Source organism: Colias philodice, chromosome 6 (genome assembly GCF_061535455.1).
Source record: "Colias philodice isolate Cphi_HAF_F1 chromosome 6, ilColPhil1 Martin Lab GWU primary, whole genome shotgun sequence".
NCBI classification, from domain to species: domain Eukaryota; kingdom Metazoa; phylum Arthropoda; class Insecta; order Lepidoptera; family Pieridae; genus Colias; species Colias philodice.
Window position 1 is genome coordinate 1,121,655 of NC_143091.1, and position 22,322 is coordinate 1,143,976.

A 22,322-nucleotide genomic window follows, 5' to 3' on the forward strand; every position below is an offset into this window, starting at 1 on the left:
ATGGAATTCATAAAAAATGTTATTTTCAAAAGACTTTTACAAAAAGCGCGGAATAGAAATGTTTTATACCGGGATACCGTTGTTATAAAATGGTTTTTATACGGTACTTTTTATTACTTTCATATTTAATAAACAAATAAATACTTACTCAAAAAATAATTTACATTATATAATTTACATATTTTGATTCAACGAATATAATATACATATTTTAAATAAAGAAGATTCAATAAAAACAATAAAAAAAATATTATTTTCTGCCAGTGATAATCACATGCTTATCCAAGGAGTATTATTATGTCATCAGTCTGGTTTATTATCTTTATAAATTCTACATAATGACTAATTTCAAACTTTGCACACGCGCTCGTGTTTGTAAACGCTCCTATTGTAATATTTAATTTATATAATATTGTAACTAATGATAATTTGATAAACTTTAACTTGTTCAAAATGTTCACCTCTGTTATCTTAGTTTTATTCGTTTGGACCTATCCAATTTACGCATGTAAGTATTTACTAAAATTAATAACAATTTGGTATGTAAATAATTTAATTCAAAAATTATAAATGACGTTTTTTAATTGAGGTGAATCGAAATAAAAAAAAATAATAATTCTATCGCAAAATTTTGTGCCTATTCGCCAATAATATTGTTGTCATAAATTTTATTTAGAAAAATTTTAAAAATTGATTTTAACAGGAAAATCATATAGAAATAAGAGCAATAATAACGCATCACTTTTCCTCATTTATTAATCCTAATTTATTAATGAAGATATCACAAATAAATGATACATTATTAATTAAAATTATGATACAGCAGATATTTTGCTTTTATTATACATAATATTATTCAACAAGCTCTACTAAAAAAATTTTTCAGTACACCGCCCGCTCCTTTGTCGGTTTTAGTATTAAAAAAAAATAATATTCAATAAACTTATCTAGTATATTCAACCTCAAATCTGGAAAATCGATTGGTCAGTAAATAAAAGTTTTATTAACCAATAAATCACAACAACTTTTAAATATTTACATCAGTTCTATAAAAAAATAATAGTCTGTTTATCCAATACTGGAACTCAGTGTTTAGAATTAAAAATTCGTCAGCACAAAGCTTCTCGTATGTACTATTTCAATATAATATTATCTATTTAAAGTCTAAATCTTCAATTGTTATTTATTTAAAGCTATAAATTTTCCTATATTATCCCAATTTTAGTGGCACCTGAAAAATGTGAAAAGCTACCGGCGCAGAGGTATTGTATCATAGAGTGGATGTCGAGGGAGAGGTGGGCGCACACAGAAAGGTAATACTTATAACATTTTATAACAATAAATAAAAATCGTAGATTTTCTAACTCCTGTGACGATTGATACGATATTTTTACACGCTTTATATTAGCTTCAAATGTATGTTTGTAACCGACTTCTTTGGGCGCGATTTTGACCCACTTTAAACGGCCAGATTTCGTTCAAACTTTGTAGATTTATTGAGGACCGATGACAATACACTAATTTGATAAAAATTTTCTATTTTTTAGTTCGGTTTTCTATAAAAAGCGTGTTTTTTAGTTTTTTTTTAACTATTATTATTATTCTTAGATAGGTTCATCGTATGTAGTTTGTGGGCAATGTATAGAAATAATAAATTACTTTAAAATCATTCTTATGTACTCGAAGAAAATATGTAAGTAACTGCATTTTCTTCGTTTGTAACTCATATGTATACAAGAAGTAGTTAGGTAATCACTAAGTTTTTTGCTAACAATTATTCGCTTAACACGAACTTATCTTACAGTTAAGCAAAACTGCAGAACTAATTTGCATGAAATATGCCATGCAGAAAGCATGCAGATATTTTAAAACATCTCATCAACCAACATTAAAACCCCAAATGTCTTCATCGCCGCCTTCAAAAATAGAAAAAAAAGTCATATAAATGTGCTTCTAAATGATTGTTAATATAGCGAATGAAGGTGTTGCTCGAGTGTATTGTATCTTACGTTAATTACGCGTAATGTGTCTTACGTTAATTACACATTACGCGTAATTAACGTAAGATACAATACACTCGAGCAACACCTTCATTCGCTACATTAACAATCATTTCTATAATTTCCAGGTACACCTACAAATGGGACCGCCGAAAATGCTTACTCATCCGCTGGGCGGAGTACTGTGGCCCTCCACAACCTCTCACTAATAACTTCGAATCAGAACATATTTGCTACTCAGAGTGTGGGGGCTGGGCTTAATCTATACTAATATTATAAAGTTGGAGAGTTTGGTTGTTTGAACTCGCTAATCTCAGGAACTACTGGTCCGATTTGAAATATTCATTCGGTGTTAGATAGCCCATAATTATATTGGAAGGCTTTTATCATTACGCTAAGACTAACAGGAGCGGAGCCACGCGGGTCATGGGTGAAACCACGAAGCGCAGCTAGTAGTTAGGTAATATGTTTTAGCTAAAATAAAAAGGCCTCCTTAATATGTATTTTCTGACACAAAAGTTAAAGCGTAGACGGTAATAGATATTAATTTTCTAATTTCTAATTAAAATTAAGAATTTAATATGTTCCTTGATTATATTTATTAATCCTTAATTATCTATATTAATTAGTTTTCATAATAAAATGCAGACAATTGTTCGTTATCTTTTATTGTTCTATATTAAAACCTTCCTTTTCTCCGCCTTATTGTGTTTGTTGTTTCATTATAAATTTATTTCGCTTATGGTATTTAGTAAGTAGTCCTACCAAATGCAAAAATGTTTACCTACTTTTTTCTTTCGCCTATTTTTTATCAATAAGAGTGTATTTCAGTCTGAAAGATATTGACACAGATTTTTATTTAGAAAAAATAAATATATTGAATAATTAAGGAATCTAATAGACTTCGGCGAGCAAGGTGTGGCGGATACACCCCTATTCCACAGATCAATACAAATCAGAGACACCTGATGGTAAGCTTACCATATAACATGTACCTATATAATATTTTGCAGAGATAATCAATGTCTCTTGTAAATGTGTTTCTACAAAATTATACGTAGAAGAAAAATTATGTAACTGTATAATTAATATTATAAAAAAATTATTCCAAGTTAGAATATGGATAGTTTTCATTCATCACACAAATTTTCCCTAAAACAAGAAAACCTTTCATAACAAGTTAATAAAAAGTAAAATCTTGACTAAAGCATCTAACGCAAAATGGGCTCTACTTTCAAAATATTGTACGTTTCTTTCTCTATATTATTTTTTCCCTTAATTCAAAAGGCTCTATTATTAGCTAATCTACCAAAGTCGCGCCCTAGCAAAACTATGGCAGTGTCCATTTGACAGGGCGCCGGGACATCCGTTAGTTTTGTACAATGGGCAACAAAGTTGTGACGTTCACTGAACAACAACTCGAGGACTATCAGGTTTGAATTTATTTGTATTTACGTACTTTACTGAATATAGAAACTAGGCTATTAACTTATGGATGTATAGAATAGTCTCCGTTGTAAATATTGTTAGACAAAGTTTTGTAAATAAATAACATTCTTACATCGATTAACATGAAGAAGAATATGGTGATAATTGGTTTTCTTGTTTACCTATGTATGATGATTATTCTAATTATATACTGAGTAAAATGACAATAATAACTTTTTAAAACTAAAACGGGAAATCTATACTAATATAATAAAGAGGAAAGGTTTGTGTGTAGGTATGTATTTATGTATGGTTTTCACGCATAAACTACTGGACCGATTTTGATGAAATTTGGCACAGATAATCTTTAGACCCTGAGAAAGAACATAGGCTATGTATATTGATTGATACCTATACAATATGAGATCACGAAAAACAAGACAATAATAGGAGAAATGGCAAAGTTATTATACAAATACAGCGCCGCATATTGATGTCCTCCCAAACTCAAAGCTACAGTTAATCAGATATAATATTCATAACCATTAGAAGCAGTTAACTTCACGTTTTGATAAAAACACACTTAAAATAGGAAACAGATTACACTGTTAGTTAAACAACAAATAATTCACACCGGTGAAAACTGCTATCAATACAAAATGTTCAGTACAATGACAACAAAGACTAAGCTTAGTTTACAAAAAAAATGTTTGGTTTCCTTTGCGGTGAAACTTTTTCTAACTCGCTTTATGAACTAAAGTCACAATTAAACTTTTTTATCTGGTTTTACACGCTACAAGACAGAAAAGGGCAATTTATGCTGCTTATATAATTTTTTTTTTAGTTTTATGTATTATTTTAAAATAAAGATCGAACACTCAAAATTTTCAGTAAAACATAGAGTTTAAACCAATTTTCTTATTAATGCATCTCGATTCTAGTCCAGACTTATGTTACCGAAACAATTTTTAAGCTATTGCATAGCTTCTATCGCGGGCCTTGAGCGCGGGGACCGAATCGAGAAATTCCGTAACGAAAAAACCTCACGCTCCCCACTCCGACGGGCACGGAGGTGTGGCTTGAAGGCATAGCATGCAATAGCTTTACCGCGGCAGTCCCCGAGTGCCACACGTCTTTTTTTTATCAAATAATACATAATATACTATTTCAAAGAAATTTTTATTTATAAACTAGCGGTCCGCCCCGGCTTCGCCCGTGGTACATATTTGCGTTTTCTCTACATAAAAACCATCCTCGTACTTCAAGGAATATAATAAAAAAAGAATTATCGAAATCGGTTCAGCCGTTCTCGAGTTATGCGCTTACCAACACATTTTGCGATTCATTTTTATATATAAGACTAGCGGTCCGCCCCGGCTTCGCCCGTGGTACATATTTACGTTTTCTCTACATAAAAACCATCCTCGTACTTCAAGGAATATAATAAAAAAAGAATTATCGAAATCGGTTCAGCCGTTCTCGAGTTATGCGCTTACCAACACATTTTGCGATTCATTTTTATATATAAAAAAGAAGATAAATCAATTTATTTCAAACGAACCCGTTTCTGATTTGAATGACGTCTTACGTCTAAGACAGTCGTAATCTTGAAGCAAATGGGTCAATAGCAGTGACGTCATCGGTCCAACCTAGCCCTAGATGTTCGTGATTAGACTGAATATTATTGCCTCAAGGCTTCATATAATAAAAATACAAATGTTTTACTTTACGTCAGTTTTATACAACTTTTATTAAAGTACTTAAATATTTATGAAGAAATTATAAAACATTTAAACTTACACAGGACTGTACGTTCTTCACGAGAAAAGAAATACTGAGGTAAGTTGTCTCAACATTATTTTTAATAATCTTTGTGAAAATGTAAGTCTCTATAAAATAGTCCTTTACATGGTAGGTACTTAAAAAGTTTATCATCCGATGAATGTAATAATTTTATGTTAAAAAATATAAGCTGTAGCAAGCGGCATTTTCCGTGAAATTCGCATAAAGTTTTCTATTTCTTATTCTAGATAATGTAGAAGAAAAATCACCCAAAAAGGAATTACTAAGTTTATCATAATTGAGGAACAAACAAACCTACTGATATTTAATCATAAAAAAAATAATTAGGTATAATAAATTAGTTTATTGATTCCTTCGGATCACACTTAGTTAAAAATAAGCATACTTATGATCTTAGATTAATATAGTTATTATCTGTGCTTATAATATAATCTCCCTTCAATTAAGAGATTTGTATATTTGCGTTGAAGTAAAACATTTGCACATCCATTAAATATTTTGGATTAATAAGTAATGTGCAAACATTCATAATCCAAGGCTGATATTTGCTTCTACAAAACCTCAAACTCCATTTATTTAGATAAAGCTTTAACCAAATGTTTTCATCCATGAAAACATTAAAACTTGTAGGTATATAAAATAATTTATACAATACGAATATCATACGAATACGAATATTTCAACATCAAATAGCCTTTTTAATATGAAATAACAAAAGGAATATGAACTTACTTTAAAAAGCTCTCAACCCATTTGTAGTATTACAACAACATGTTACGGAATTTTAGGATTTGGGGACTTATAACATTTTCATCACAATTACGCTTGTGTAATGTGAAAATGGAAAATTCTCATGTATATAAAGTTATTTTATTCGTATTTATGTGATGTACTTCGTTGTTATGTTTTGTGGAATTGACGACGTCGTTTACAAGTTAAGCAGCTCGCATTGATTTAGAATCTCAGACAATATTTTAGCTCCCGGTTTAGTGTTTACATTATCGTTGGATATATTGGAGATAGTAAATCTTTCGCGTTTTGTATTTTATGTTTATAGATTCTTTTTACTTTGGCATACTATTTCAGTACGTAAAAACAAAAATATATAACTAATATATTATTTCTTCCAGATCCTTCATCTAAACAGATAATGTATTTGTATTTATTTTCCTAATATTATAATAGTAAGCAGTATAATATAGGTATAAATTACATACGCAGCACGCTTTGCAATTATAATATTTAATGCTGCATTAAATATTATAATTTCTGTCTATTGTCGATTTCTCCATAATTGGAGTAATCTTTTAAAATTTTGCACAATCTCTAAAAAATATATTTAATACATAGCATAGGTACATCTTAATATATGTAAATCTCGTGTCACAATGTTTGTCCTCAATGGACTCCTAAACCACTTAACCGATTATAATAAAATTCGCACAACATGTGCAGTTCGATCCAACTTGAGAGATAGGATAGTTTAAATCTCAAATCGTTTTAGAGAAAGCGGGCGAAGCCGCGGGCGGTAAGCTAGTAATATTATATAACTTGATAATATGCCTTCAGGGTATTCAAGAGGTTCAGAGAAGTGAACCCAGAGCTGGTGCCGAAGAGCATGACGGATAATGAAGCTCATACGATTGCTGTTCCAGTCGATCAGATAGAAAAGTTACCAGAATTAAAGGTATACCTACTAATTTCAAAACATGTTACCTAATGTAATTATAGCATATATCATAATTAATTATCAGCATAAATGAAGGTTTAAGTTAATATTTATTTTGAGAAAATATCTATCTATCTACCTACTAATTACGCTTTTTATTGAAAACTATCGGTGGTACATGTTTATGTTTTCTTTCCATAAGAACCATCCTCGTACTTCAAGGAATATTATAAAAAAAGAATTATCGAAATCGGTCCAACCGTTCACGCGTGATGCCGCGGCCGTGACCAAGGAAAACGGATTTCATTTTTATATATGTATATAGAATTATTGTAGGTACAAAATAATAATGTTCACAAAACGAATTTAAAACGAAATCTTATTTAAATGTGTAAAGCTGTATAAAGCAAACTTGAAACCTTTGGTGATATTTACCTGTATGGATATTTGATACACGAAGTGAAGCTTTAAACATTCCCTTTGATATCAAAATAATATCAAGTTTACAAGCAATTTCGTGAACGTACGAATTTCGTCAGTATGAACTTACATATTATTACATTTCTCTATGAAAACAGATATGATACTATATAACCACAGAATACACTATGTAGGTATCTAATTTAGATATTTTTATTTAAATTATTTAAAAAAGTATTTTTTCATGATTTATATTTCTGTTGACTCATATTTAATAATTTAGCTGTCCACAAGTAAGTAATCTTTATTATCTACGGTACCCGCTTTACAATCGAACTTTGGACCTATCATTTAAGAATAAATAATTGGTATCTTCTAACTCTACCATTAATTTGTAATTTACCTAGATACAAACGAAATAATTTCCATAGTTGGTATTAATTTATTTTATCTAAGTATTATCTGCGCTTCGCGGCTTAACCCGCGTGGCTCCGTTCCTGTTGGTCTTAGCGTGATGATAATATATAGCCTTCCTCGATAAATGGGCTATCTAACACCGAAAGAATTTTTCAAATCGGACCAGCCAGTAGTTAGCGCGTTCAAACAAACAAACAAACTCTTCAGCTTTATAATATTAGTATTAGTATAGATAATCAAACTTTGCACCCTTACGAGTACGATTCAAGCCACTGAGCAGTCACAGTGCAGAAAGGTCACTAGCTAACTTACTAACTCAAAGATATCCCGCGCTTTTCAATAACCTTATTTCTTAGGAAAACCCGTTCAAGCGGCGCATCTGCCAGGTATTCTCTCACGATGGCTCCGGAAACCTTACTTTTGAGGATTTCTTGGATATGATGTCGGTGTTCAGTGAAGCCGCTCCACGGGATATCAAGGCTTGGTTTGTAAAATTGTTTACTTAATATAGAGATAGTGATTTTTTAAGGAAGGTTTGTTGGATATGATGCCACTTGAAATACCTATGTTATATTGGTGTGTTATGTTGATCTATGTATGGAAAATGTAATTTAGTTTTTCATATGTACTTACCTATAATTTCAATATTATCGCAAATGTCTACAGATTTACATGAAATTGACGAGTACCTACCTATGTCCAAATTTTAAATTTAATCGCAATAATCATATTATTTATAATATTAAGGTTGATGTTCCGACCGTCCCTCCATACATTTTTGATTACCTCTAAACACTTAACACAGACGCTATTTCTTTAAAACTAATCATTTTATCACTTCTCTATAATGAAATGTGTGCGCGTTCGACCTTTTTAATCAATAATTTACAATATTTACTTAGAAAAACAACAGTAAAATACCGGAAAAATTTGACACTTCTACAGTAGTGTGCGTGACTTTTGCCAAGCGAAACACGACATAAAGCACGACATCTAGCGCATAGACTATATACTTATTACAGATCTAGCGCGTCAATGTCTAAACGAAAGGCGATGTTTAGACATTGACGCGCTAGATGTCGTGCATTCGCGTTCGTTATCTTATGCATAATGAGCATAATTCTAATAAATCAAAGTTCTGTGTAAAAATTGAGTAATTTCATTTCCAATCGTTCAAAGAAAATAACAATAAAATAAAATAAAACTAATGACCTTAGAAACTATGTTTTTTTTTATTTATTACTCATTATTGTTCGTCCGTCGTAGGTCTGTAAACTGTATTGTACACTGAAGGTAAATGGTACTGTAGGTACTTTAGTTCGGCGTCGTCGCTCGTCGGCTTGATATAAAATTACATTCTTGATTTCATTGACACGCGCTATGATTTGCGCGCGGAATTTCTTGTGTTGTGAATTTATTTTTGTATGCTATGCATTTTAATTGATTCAAATTGCAATGTTTCTCTAGTATGCATTTGAGACTATATTGTAAATTGTAATAATTGATCGTGGGTATAGTAATTAATTATTCTAATAACGCAATTAGTAATATATGTATTTTCGGTGGGATTCAAAACAAAAAATTGGCCCGTGATTTTTATGAAATTTCACCACATTGCAAATCACATCAATCATAGTTCATACACATGTATGACGAAAGTGATTAGTATTGTGGCTAACATTGACTCATCAGTTCATCACTGAAACCAGTGATAAATCAGTACCTATATCATATTGTGTTTGAATATTTTTAAACAATGATATAAGTATACAATTATTATAAATCGGTAAACTATCAAAGTAATCACAAACTTGCAAACATTGGTAAAATGTCCAGTAGTTTATGAGCCTATTCATTACAATCAAACAAACAAACAAAGTTTTCCTCTTTATAATACATATTAGTGTAGACAAACACTATGAATACGATCACGAATGCAAATTCGGGGATTTTCTAATTATTGCTAAATAATAATTGAATTCGTTTTGAAATACTCTATAATTTTTAGTGTATAAATAGACATTTATAATGTGGTGCTCATTTTTTTTGTACTGCTAACGCTATTGTAGGTACCTATTTTCGTTGTTTTATTTCAAGTGAACACGGCCATACAATTTTGTCACGAGCCGCCTATGATTGTAGGTACTTTTGTTAGGCTCCTTCGTCGTCCGCGTCGGCTCGAAAGTTCTTGATTTCATTGTCACGCGCTATGATTTGCGCGCGGATTTTCTTGTGTTGTGAATTTATTTTTGTATTATTATTATTTTTTATTTATTTTTTTATTTTATTGATTCAAATAAAATATTTCACTAGTATGCATTTGAGACTATATTGTATTATGTATAATTTATCGTAGGTATAGTTATTCTTATAACGCAGTTATATTTTCGGTGGGACAATTTGACCCGTGATTTTTCTGAAATATCACCACGTTGCAAATCACATCAATCATACACACGTATGACGAAAGTATAGTGGCTATAATTGACTCATCAGTTCATCACTGAAACCAGTGATAAATCAGTACATATATCATATTTTATTGTGTTTGAATATTTTTTAAACAACGATATATACAATATTATTATAAATCGGTAAACTACCAAAGTACTTCGGAATTTTCAGACAGACAAACAAGTAGTTTGAACACGCAGTTTTCTTATACTAGTAGCAAAAATCAAAACCATAATATTATGTTTCCCTACTATATTTTACTAAAAGTCGAGTGCGTCGAAATCGTAAATAATAATATGTTTTTCACCTTCCTGGTTATTTTCCCATAGTAAATAGTGTTTTAGGTTTGTTGTTGTAGGTAGGAATAATAATAATTATTCTTACATGTTGGTTATGAAATGTATATTGAAATAATTTACTTTTACAAATCATTAGTGATATAAGTTTTGAGTGAAAATGCTTGGATCAGCATAATATTATATGGTACTTCAAATACATGTTTTGATAAAAAAAACAATAGTGTAATAAAATAAAACTGCGTTTTATTGTAATCAATGTTGACAATTTTAAATTCCAAAATTATTGATCAATAAAATAGTTTACACCAACAAATATAACTTTTATTTTTATAACAATCGTTCATAATATAAACCGTAGCAGGTGGCGTTTTGAAGTTCTGTCTACTCATACAGAAAAATGGAAAACTTGTTTTTTTTGTAAACAATTTATTACTCATGTTGTTTGGCAACTCGAAGCGTGGTCGTCCGTCGTAGGTACTTTTGTTCGGCGTCGCGTCGTCGTCCGCGTCGGCTTGATATAAAACATTCTTGATTTCATTGACACGCGCTATGATTTGCGCGCGGAATTTCTTGTGTTGTGAATTTATTTTTGTATGCTATGCATTTTAATTGAATCAAATTGCAATATTTCTCTAGTATGCATTTGAGACTATATTGTAATAATTGATCGTGGGTAGGTATAGTAATTAATTATTCTAATAACGCAATTATATTTTCGGTGGGATTCAAAACAAAAAATTGGCCCGTGATTTTTATGAAATTTCACCACATTGCAAATTATATATTATACAATTACAATTACAATTATTATAAATCGGTAAACTATCAAAGTAATTACAAACTTGCAAAATATGCTTTTCCGAATTTTCAGACAGACACACAATTTTATTAGTTTGTTTTAGCAAAGTAGGTACCTATACCTATACGCTTACGTCGCGCGTCGCGTCGTCGAAAACGGTGCGCCCAGAAACAAACATACCTAATTCAGTTACAATCCTTTTTTTGTTCCGTAATTTATTGTATTTATTCTAATACGATTTTTTTTATTCGTCGGCCAGTTCTACTAGGTATAAAAAGATAAAATTGAAATATAATTATTGTAGCGACAGCCATATTATGTTACTATGTTTTCGTAAATATGTTTTTCACCTTCCTGGTTATTTTCACATAATCTTATCTTATATATAAAAATGAATCGCAAAATGTGTTGGTAAGCGCATAACTCGAGAACGGCTGAACCGATTTCGATCATTCTTTTTTTATTATATTCCTTGAAGTACGAGGATGGTTTTTATGTAGAGAAAACGTAAATATTATGTACCACGGGCGAAGCCGGGGTGGACCGCTAGTATATATATATAAATGAATCGCAAAATGTGTTGGTAAGCGCATAACTCGAGAACGGCTGAACCGATTTCGATAATTCTTTTTTTATTATATTCCTTGAAGTACGAGGATGGTTCTTATGTAGAGAAAACGTAAACATGTACCACGGGCGAAGCCGGGGCGGACCGCTAGTCTTATATATAAAAATGAATCGCAAAATGTGTTGGTAAGCGCATAACTCGAGAACGGCTGAACCGATTTCGATAATTCTTTTTTTATTATATCCCTTGAAGTACGAGGATGGTTCTTATAGCTAGAGAGCTAGTTAGTTTAGTTTTAGTGCAGTGGCAGTGTAAATGTTGTTGTTGAGGTTATGTAAATTTAACACTTTAGTTAACTACCAAGATATAAAGAAATGAGGATAGGACACAATAACTATTGGTTGAGGTATTTATAAACTCATAATATACTTTTAAAAAAATCACGTTTTAATTTATTTCTAGAATAAAATTAGAACATCAAAATAGCCTAAAAAATCTTAATAATAATAATTACGCTTCACAGCAAGAAGAAATGTACCATATGTACCCGCACAAAGTCGATATTGTGTTGCCTAGCGTTCGACTCAATGGCTAGGGTTGTAACTACCTTTAATAATTATTACCAAACTAATAAACCGAGTGATGCGAAATAACCATAATTCTTTTAGAGTTTGATAAAATGATCAGGCAGGTATTTTCTTTAATCCTCTGAATTCTCGGTTACTAAATTGTATCGTTGAAATTATTCTTAATCGCGTAAATTTAATAAATAATCATATGGAAAACACTTTTCATTTGTTTTTTTACTTTCACGCCCAACTACTATACAATAATTACGTTGTTTCGGTATTTTGACGAGAAAACGCAGGAAACATCCGTTGTATCATTTTAGATAGATTGTATATTTTGTATCTGTAGAATTGAAATCAAAGCTATGTATATGTTGTCTCCATTCTTTTCTTATCGGATTGTTGATCCCAATGCGAATGCGTCACTTAAATTTTATAAAAGACAATTAAGAACATCAAAAATAAAGTGATACGTAAATATTTCACAGTGCAATATATTATGTAATTAATAATAATTATATATTTATGAAAAAATAATTACATCAGATTTAATAATAGCAATTGTTTTGAATGTACATAATATGAATAAATGATTACATCATAATAGTAATAATCACAATTGTTTTATTTCCCATTTGTTGCAACCCTAGCATATTTTCATGTAGCAGCAGAAGTACCTACACTGGCGGCGCGGCGGCATCGTGCGACATCAAAGGCATTGCCTTACTAGGTAAGTTTATAATGACTCATTTCTTTTATTATATAATTTACGTTTTACTTTTACAGAATCCGATTCAAATGGATTATGAAGACGAGTCACACAACGCCATACGATAGTGATGATGAATGAACATTTCAATAAATGCATGCGTGTTTTTTTATGTTGTTTTGTAATTCTTAATTGTTTCTTAAATAAAGAAATAAACTAAATATTTAAATGATGATTTGTTATTTGCAACACAACTTTATATTTGAGATTCTTTACAAATGTATATTTAGTTTTGTATCATCAAATTTATAAATTTTATTCCATAGTTTTCAAAATTAAATGTAAATGACCATAAAAACATTAATAAAGTAAATCATTGATGTAAGGTCAGGGAACGTAATACATATATACATCTGACCATGTAGAAGCTAAGTCTTGTTGACTGCTGAAGTCTGTAAAGTTTTGTTGTCTGCTGAAGTCTGTACGCAATGAAAATGTCTGCCGTTTCGAAAATAAGTTTTTAAGACCCTAATAAATAAAATATATGAATGGCAGATCTGGTCAAATACTTTCAAAATTGTATTTTTTTCAGCACTTTCATAAGTGTCTGCCAGAATGTTATCCGCGTGATAATGGTCTGCCATTGTTATTTTCCGATAGTAATAATAATCTATTTTCAAATATCAAAATGGCAGACGTGGTCAAATGGTTTCAAAGTTCGCCAAAAATTTCCACCTGTCTTACCTAAGCGCGCGCCCCGTCCACCACTCTGGGCTTAGTGACTCCTCATCTCATGTATAGTAGGTATAGGGGAATCAACACACAAAAATCCAGGTCTGGTCAAATACATACAGGTAGCTTTGCGCTAGCTCTCTAGCTATTACTTCTTATGGAGAGAAAACGTAAACATGTACCACGGGCGAAGCCGGGGCGGACCGCTAGTAAATAATAAAATAATAAATAGTGTATTAGATTTGTTATTGTATCTTGTATACCTACGAATAATTATTCTTACGTCTTGTTGGGAAATGTTCAAATACCTACCTATTGAAATAATTTACTGTTACAAATCATTAGTGTTATTAGTTTTGAGTGAATAGGCATGGATCAGAAATTCAGAATATAATATGCTACTAACTACTCAAATACATACATGTTTACACAATAAACACCACTGACCTCTATAACTATAAGTTATAGAGGTCAGTGACCGTCAGTGACAAACACTATGGATACCTACGCTCGCGAATGCAAATTCGGTGATTTACTAATTATTGATACCTAGTCATTGAATTCGTTTTGAAATAGCCTGTACTTTGTAATTTTTAGTGTTATAGACATTTATAAAATGTGGTGCTCATTTTTTTGTAATAAATCATCCCGAACGCTATTGTATTTTCGTTGTTTTATTTCAAGTGAACACCTATACAATTTTGTCACGAGCCGCCTCTGGCCTCTGGGTGAAATAAACAAGTCAAATGATTTTTGTTCTAATTGTATTTTGGTAGTAGTTTGTTTAGAATTTACATTACCATTGTTTAATTTTTATTTTGTATTTGCAGTAAAATAAAAAGATGAAAAACTTCATTAGGTATATTGTACGACACCTCACTCTGAATCGCGCTAGCGAAATTTTTTCGTTACAGAGCACATATACAACTTTCGGACAATCTTCATTGAGGCCGGCCGGCAAATCGAGTAAGTATGTCGAGAAACTTCACTTATTCGATGGAGGTATTCTACCTTCCTTCCTCCACAGTTGTGGGACCCCGACGTGCATTGAACACGCAGCTTTCTGATACTAGTAGTTGTATACGTAGTATATTATTATTAGTCTGTGCTAGTAGCTAAAATCAAAACCACAGATATGTCTGTGATCAAAACCATAATAATATTTTTACCTATTATTTTACTAAAAGTCGAGTGCATCGAAATCGTAAATATGTTTTTCACCTTCCTGGTTTTTTTTCCATAGTAAATAGTGTTTTTGATTTGTTGTTGTATGAATAATTATTCTTACTTGTTGGTTATGAAATGTATTTTGAAATAATTTACTTTTACAAATCATTAGTGATATTAGTTTTGAGTGAAAATGCTTGGATCAGCATAATATCATATTTGCTACTTCAAATACATGTTTTGATAAAAAAAAAAACAATAGTGTAATGTAGGTAATAAAATAAAATTACTGCGTTTTATTGTAGGTAATCAATTTTGACATTATTTATTTCCCAAAATTACAATAAAATAGTTTACGCCAACAAATATAACTTTTATTTTTATAACAATCCTACTTCCTACTAATGCGAAAGTTCATACATGTTTCAAAAGAAAAACTTTTACTTTTACTATTATTTCAATTTATCCGGTTTAATTAAGACTTAATATTGATACATATGATCATTATAAATACAAATAGGAATTAACAATATAACGAATACGTGGCACAACTAAAATTTTACCGATACCACCCGTGGTCATTCTCCTTTGTGGGTCATTTGTAACAGGATGGCGGTTCTACAGCGAAAAAAGAAAAATGATGGTCAGAACGCTGATACCGGATACCTTAAGATACTGTAATATAAAATATTACTAGATTAGATAAAATATTATAGGTAGTATCTTCACCGTGTGTGACGCGCTTTACATTCACGCCATCTAGAGTTAAATCTTTATCATTTTTGTATACGTCTGTGTGTGTAAACGACCCTGTATGCAATGACAGATGTTAAAACGCATAATTTTACCGAATTGGGTGGATTTTAAGGCAATGATATAACATATTTCAATAAAATATAATATTCAGTAACCGCCATGACTATTCCTAGGTTTGATGACTATTCCAATTACGCAAAAACTCAAATAAACTAGAAATGTAGAATTCAGCGCCATCTAGCGGGATATTGGCTGGGAACAGATCGTTGCAATCACCTTAAGCTATTCGTAACTAATACAGTTCACCCATATCTCAACCACTTCACTAAACTCCATCAGATAGCAATGAGATAATTACAACGAATGATTTGCAGAAATGGTACAATATATCGTCTCATTGCGTAACAGGAATGTTATATTGATCACGATATGAGCAATTTCGTTTGCTTTATTGAGTTCGAAACTATATACTGCTGTTAGCGTTCAATTTTGTGATACTAATTGTCAATTTTATCGAGACTCATTATTGTGTTTTGTGTATAATTCTGTGACAAGACATTTTTTATATTAAATATTATTTTAATATTAAAACTTAAAAGAAGGCATCCCTGCCCTGCCTGATAATAATTTACAGAATGCTTGTTTTCCCCAAATTATTGACATCTTTTTAAAAAAATTCTAAAAGCCACTTCATTAAAAAACATGTCAACCTAGAGCTATTTAACTAAAGCATCATATTATTCGATTTTACAATGTTCCCGGTAAATTTTTCGCTTTTTCGCATCAACTATGTTTTTGTCAAAATTTAGTGCACCACAATTTACTCCTCAAATAGCATTATTTCTCACAATTTTTACAATAAAATATTCTTTAACTTCCTAGGTACGCGTTCCGTATCTACGATCTGGACGACGACACGTACATCGGGCGGGAGGACCTTCTAGAAGCGACCCAGTTACTCACAAAGGGAGAGCTTCAGCAGCACGAGCGGGAGGAGATCGTGGCTAGCGTGCTGGATGAAGCAGATGTGGATGGTGATGGAAGACTGTCGTTTATGGACTTCGAACACGTGGTCGTTAGAGCGCCGGATTTTCTGTCTACGTTCCATATTAGAGTGTAGACCATAGAGGTGACTTTTGTTTGCTTTCTGTTGTGGTGCCGTTTTGTTTACTTTCTATATTAGAGTATAGAGTAAAGATATAATGGATTTATTGTTTTTGGTAATTTAAAAGTGCCGGTTATATGTTTTTTTCGAGCACGTGATATATCTATCTGTATAGTTAAGCGTCTTTTTTTTACTAAATGACTTAGCTATATTGCCATATTGCCTACATAAAGATAAAAATCATGTATATTAATATAACCTGAATTATATTATTATGTAAGTATACATATATTTATATAAAAGAAAAATATATTTACTCAAGAATATGAAATACTGTTTTTATTTTTCATGTTCATTCCCCGTTTATTTCCATGTAAAACAGTAGTTCCTATGTAGTATAAACTATATTGAGATATTATCTAAATTTGAGTACAAATTGGATTTATACAACGCTGGTAGACTTCAACACAAGTTTCTTGTGGAACCTGATACAAAATAGCATTAAAGCAATTCCAGACCATCTATCTGCATACCAAATAATTGCCAAACTGCTACGCGCGCTGTAGCGAGTAATTAACTATATTGATAATTAATAACTAGAATGATTACTGTAATAATATTATGCTTTATTTAATACCTATGTAGGAATATAGTAATATTGAATTAAATATTTCGTAACTTTCAAATTTTCATTTAGATCGTCAATTTGTTATATTTTCCAAATGATTTCGTATTGAATACTTTAAACAAAAATGCTTACAAATCAAAATTTAAACAGATAAAACAAAATAAAAATCTCACTCTTATAATGTAACTATAGCCGCGGTTTCACCCGCGTGGCTCCGCTCCTGTTGGTCTTAGCCTGATTATAATATGTATATTAATTATAGCCTATAGCCTCGATAAATGGGCTATCTAACACCGTCAGAATTTTTCAAATCGGACCAGTAGTTCCTGAGATTAGTGCGTTCAAACAAACGAGTAATTAATAATTAACTAAAAATATCCTGTCCAGGATTTTTTCAGTCAACCCATCTTTAATAGATTTTTTAATAGACTTAATTTATTATAAGATTGGTCTCATTCTATTATCACGCCGGTGAAGGTCGACCTATATTCGGATGTAAGACCATAAGAAAAATAGGCAATATTCTGCACAGATCTTAACATACCTACCTACTCTAATTGTAGGTATAATAGGTATCATATATTTTACGAATTATATTTTTACAGCTTCGCCTTACAAAAATCGCTTCATAACTTTACGAGTGAGCGCTTGAGATTTAGGTGTAATGTCCACTTTACGGCTTAATATAAAAAGCTTAACGTAAATTTAATATCGTTGTAAAACCACAATACCTACTTTATTACTGCATTCTCGTGAAACATGAAGAAATTTCATATTACTTATTCTAAATAACTATAGGTAGACTGGCCAGTAGTAAGGTAGCTATGGGTAGAATGAAATAAATGATTTTCTGGGCCTTAGGTAATTTTCATCCTCTGCTAGAGCAGAAGTAAGTTAGAACTCGACGACGCGGTTGGCGCAGTGGTAAAGCTGCCTACTGAGCCGACGGTCCCGGGTTCGATCCCCGGTCAGGGCAAATATTTGTGTGATGAACTAATTGGCAAAGCTTGCAAAACTTAGCAAATACTTGTTGTTCTTGGGTCTGGGTGTTATCTATATATGTATTTATTAAATGTATTATATTTTATCGTCGCCTAGTACCCACAACACAAGCCTTAATTGAGCTTTCTGTGGGACTTGGTCGATTTGTGTAATAATGTCCTATAATATTTATTTAACATAATAACAAAATACAAAAAATAAACAAACAATAATGGTTGTACATAAGTATGTTCTTGTCGTTATACCTAATTCATTTTTACATTTTTATATATTACTAGCTGCTCCGCGCGGTTTCACCCCCGTGGCTCCACTCCTGTTGCCCGTAGCGTGATGAAATATAGCTTATAACCTTCCTCGATAAATGGGCTATCTAACACTGAAATAATTTTTCAAATCGGACCAGTAGTTCCCGAGATTAGTGCGTTCAAACAAACAAACAAACAAACTCTTCAGCTTTATAATATTAGTATAGATTTAATTCAATGTCATCCTAATTAGGTATATACCAATAGTAATATACCCCGACTCAAGCTAGGGTAAGTATCCCATTTTAATTTTTACAAAATGAAGGAGTTAATTTCTGATCTTTCGGATTCGGAATCTGTTTCCCTTGTCTGTCCTGCCAGTGTTCGGCTTACGAGTTATAACTTTTACCATATCATATAATAATTTTATTGTGAGTAGGTATGTAAATCATATTTTTACGTATGTTACTTTTTAATATTTACGTTTTCTCTACATAAGAACCATCCTCGTACTTCAAGGAATATAATAAAAAAAGAATTATCGAAATCGGTTCAGCCGTTCTCGAGTTATGCGCTTACCAACACATTTTGCGATTCATTTTTATATATAAGACTAGCGGTCCGCCCCGGCTTCGCCCGTGGTACATGTTTACGTTTTCTCTACATAAGAACCATCCTCGTACTTCCAGGAATATAATAAAAAAAGAATTATCGAAATCGGTTCAGCCGTTCTCGAGTTATGCGCTTACCAACACATTTTGCGATTCATTTTTATATATAAGAAGATTAAGAAGATTATTGGTTTAATCTTCAATTACTAAACCACTGCACACTAAAGAGCAAATAACGAGGTAAGTCAAGAAACGAAAAGATTTTCTTTGAAACTCAACTTAAAAAAAAATTACTTAAAAGGTAGAAAAGCAAATTGTGGAAGTGTGTTGTGTGATGTGCAAACTGTGATAAGCTCTCCATCTTTGAAATCAAGCATTATTAAAAAACGACAAGTTATTATTGCTCAGATTGATACTTAGTTTTACAATTAATGTGGTGTAACAATCACGGCTGGTTCAGCCAAAAACATAGTTGTACTTATTTGTCATAGCATTGCCGCAGAAAGTAGAAAGGCCGCTAGTGCTGACAAAGAAGCTGCGCCTCTATACCCAGAAAAACTCAAGAACATAAAAGTCACAGTTATTCTTGAGTCACATATTTTATTTGGTGGTGATATCCACCAATAACTCAACATTCTTAGTTCTTACTGTGAAAAAATAAAATTTGTTTTACACTAAATTACATTACGTTTTTTTTTGTCATCAAATTTATAGATCAGTGCCATCTCGTGTGATTTTTTCGAATCAATAATTTAAAATGAATGATTGCCAATATGAAAAAAAGAAAGAATTAAAAAAATGGCAGTACACATACCATAGACATTTATTATATTTTATTGTTGGTATTGTAATGTCGGATACAGAACAAATTGAGTTTTATCATGCTCCATTATATCATCAATCAGACTATTATAAAAATATGGAATATAAAATTAAGAAAGATCTTACTTATCGTTCTTGAATAAAACAAACCAGTCGATCGACCAAAAAAATTATTTTAAGTTATTGAGATTAATTGTAATTCAGAATCAACCGTTTACATGATATAAATTAATAAACATTATAGCAATTTTTATAACAAAATATTTCTAATAGCGTCTAATATATTTTATGAACATAGTCTAAAAAAATAAATAGTTTCTATTTAATCTGTAATATGTAATATTCTAGTCATGAAAAACGCATGTGTTATCTATGACATTTCATAGTTAAAAATTGAAGTGAGCTCTGTAACATCGCTTTTGTAATCTCGTTTTCAGCAATATCATGGATAAAATGCTGCTGTAATTTAATTGTCTGGAATACGTGCCTCAGTGATATTTATACACACGTGCAGGGGAGAGACAGTTAGATACTTTTTGAAATTATATGATTACTTTGTTTCATTTGACAAATTGCGCTAGACCGCATATATAAAATGGCAGCCCTACCACGTAGAATAATCAAAGAGACACAGCGATTGATGCAAGAACCCGTGCCGGGAATAAGTGCGGTGCCTAGCGAGACTAATGCGCGTTATTTTCACGTAATCGTCACCGGCCCAGAGGACTCACCGTTCGAAGGAGGACTATTCAAATTAGAACTATTCCTGCCAGAAGACTATCCAATGTCAGCGCCTAAGGTTAGATTTATAACGAAAATATATCACCCGAACATAGACCGGCTGGGTCGCATATGCCTGGATATATTGAAGGATAAGTGGAGCCCAGCACTGCAAATTCGTACCGTTCTCCTTTCCATTCAGGCGTTACTATCGGCGCCTAACCCCGACGACCCCCTCGCAAACGACGTAGCCGAACTTTGGAAAGTTAACGAAATCGAGGCAATTCGAAACGCCAAGGAGTGGACAAGGAGATATGCCATGGACAACTGAGCATACGCCGTCGCAATCAGTGCCTCCCCACACGCGAGAATAGTGGAAGAAACTAACATAATTATATTATTATCATGATTTAAGAGTGCAAGTTATGTTTACAACCTAGACCAGTAACTTGTGAAGAGACAATTGTGAAAAAAAATAAATCGGCTGAGGTAATTGCTGTGTCACCGCGGTGTGCTCAGGTTAACCTTTTGCATCTGAACGTAGTCCTCGTCTCGGCACGATTCGACAGCCCATTGTTTCCCCTCACTTGTAGCTTCATTATGATATTAGGTATGCATATTTTTTTACTGTAATAAAATAGCAAATTTAAAGAACACCGGGAGATTATTGTAATGTATATATTCATGGTTATGAAGTTTGGTTAATTTTATACAAAGGATAGTGTGTATCGTCACAAAGTTGATTGCCTTTGCCAGAATCTTATCAATTTTAAGTGCTATATTAATGCAACATCAATTCCCTGATCTCTATTGATACTGGATAATTATTAGAGGAAGGAAAATAATTAATTTATTTCAGTGTTCAATAATGTTTTTTCTTTTCTGTGAATCTTATATGTACTATTTACTTGTATAAAAGTTATAATTGTATTTATGTAAATTTAATTTGGCTTTGTGAGCAACTTCAAAATACATAATATACAAATGCTAATCCTTATTTTATTTATGTTATCTTTTATTTATAGTGGCAATAGTCATAGGTGAAGGTTAGATGAAGATTTGTATTTTATTCAGCGCTGCAGATGTGTCATTTGGTTATTTTTATCCTGACAAACTGGGTTATTCTATACAAAACAACAATGTAGGAAAAATGTAATGTAATTGATAAAAAGTCTATTATTATTATGTTAGAAATTGACTTGATTGTTTACAGCAGACAAGTCAATTTGATGTGAATTTACAGTAATATTGAAATTATAATTTTTATTTGAAATTTAATATTGGACTATTCCATAATAATTGAACTTTATTCACATATGCTACATCAGTATGGTAAACCAATACGAATTTTGCATAATGTTTAATTGTACTACAAAATATTTGTGTGCAATTTTGACAG

The 22,322-nt window shown here is 31.6% G+C and overlaps 3 protein-coding genes across 3 annotated transcripts; all 3 read left to right on the forward strand.

The window, feature by feature from the left end:
* The first annotated feature begins 419 nt into the window (after window positions 1-419).
* LOC149487452 (uncharacterized) lies at window positions 420-2,581 on the forward strand. Its single transcript, XM_089695836.1, has 3 exons — window positions 420-508; window positions 1,226-1,313; window positions 2,129-2,581. The coding sequence occupies exons 1-3, from the start codon at window positions 454-456 to the stop codon at window positions 2,259-2,261; spliced, it is 276 nt and encodes a 91-aa protein (XP_089551962.1). The 5' UTR covers window positions 420-453; the 3' UTR covers window positions 2,262-2,581.
* Window positions 2,582-3,344: 763 nt separating this feature from the next.
* Window positions 3,345-17,021, forward strand: LOC149487453 (calcium and integrin-binding family member 2-like). Its single transcript, XM_089695837.1, has 5 exons — window positions 3,345-3,433; window positions 5,233-5,267; window positions 6,801-6,918; window positions 8,094-8,221; window positions 16,673-17,021. Exons 1-5 carry the CDS (start codon window positions 3,383-3,385, stop codon window positions 16,908-16,910), a joined length of 570 nt encoding a protein of 189 aa, XP_089551963.1. The 5' UTR covers window positions 3,345-3,382; the 3' UTR covers window positions 16,911-17,021.
* Window positions 17,022-20,574: 3,553 nt separating this feature from the next.
* Window positions 20,575-21,914, forward strand: LOC149487454 (ubiquitin-conjugating enzyme E2 N). Its single transcript, XM_089696027.1, has one exon. The coding sequence runs from the start codon at window positions 20,799-20,801 to the stop codon at window positions 21,252-21,254; it is 456 nt and encodes a 151-aa protein (XP_089552153.1). The 5' UTR covers window positions 20,575-20,798; the 3' UTR covers window positions 21,255-21,914.
* The last annotated feature ends 408 nt before the right edge of the window (window positions 21,915-22,322 follow it).